Below are 599 nucleotides of genomic sequence, written 5' to 3'. Positions count from 1 at the left end.
CCCGTCTGCCCCGGGGTCCTCAGGTTGCTGTGACAGGGAGAGCAAGAGGTCCCTACCTTCGGCCTCCTCGTCCGCGGCTTTCCTCTTCCTCCTCCGCTTCCCCATCTTGCAGGCCAGGAAGCCCCAGAGGGCGGCCAGAGCCAGGATGAGCACCACCACCGCTGGGACCCCGAAGATCAGGAGGGTCCTGGGCAGGTCCACCGAGGGGAAGGTGGGTGCTAGGGTGGAGGTGGGTGCCATGCGGGAGGGCTCTGTTGTGGGGCGAGACGCCGGCAGTGTCAGGAGGGGGAGAGCTGGGGTGAGGGAAGGAGGGCAGCAGCGTTACCCACCCGTCTGTCCGGCCTCAGGGCTGCGGTGGCAGGGAAGGAGAGTGGCTCCTCACCGCTACCCACCCACCACCTGCGACGAACCATCCCCCTGCCTGACGGGACCCTCGTCCCACCCGCTGCCGTTCCTGGCTGGTGGGAGATGAGGGCGTCCTGCTCTTCTCATGGTCACCCCTGGGGCAGGCTGTGACCCCTGTGCCAGGCTGGATCATCCCTCTTCTCCCCGCACCACGTTTCCCTTACTGAAATTGGCTGCCCTCTTCCTCTCTCCTC

At 66.8% G+C, this 599-nt stretch overlaps 1 protein-coding gene across 1 annotated transcript in view; it reads right to left on the bottom strand.

The window, feature by feature from the left end:
• LOC104082432 (tumor necrosis factor receptor superfamily member 13C-like) overlaps positions 1-293 on the bottom strand; it is a gene marked incomplete at its 5' end in the record, with an annotated part of 2,038 nt that extends 1,745 nt beyond the window's left edge. Inside the window, one exon of the mRNA XM_009585559.1 lies at positions 57-293. Coding sequence (XP_009583854.1) covers positions 57-293 — 237 coding nt within the window. The remainder of the gene's footprint in view (positions 1-56) is intronic.
• Between the last annotated feature and the right edge of the window lie 306 nt (positions 294-599).

The sequence above is a fragment of the Fulmarus glacialis genome, unplaced genomic scaffold (genome assembly GCF_000690835.1).
Source record: "Fulmarus glacialis isolate BGI_N327 unplaced genomic scaffold, ASM69083v1 scaffold20199, whole genome shotgun sequence".
Classification (NCBI taxonomy): Eukaryota; Metazoa; Chordata; class Aves; order Procellariiformes; family Procellariidae; genus Fulmarus; species Fulmarus glacialis.
Note: the sequence above shows the minus strand (reverse complement) of the source record. Positions and strands in the feature narration are given on the sequence as shown.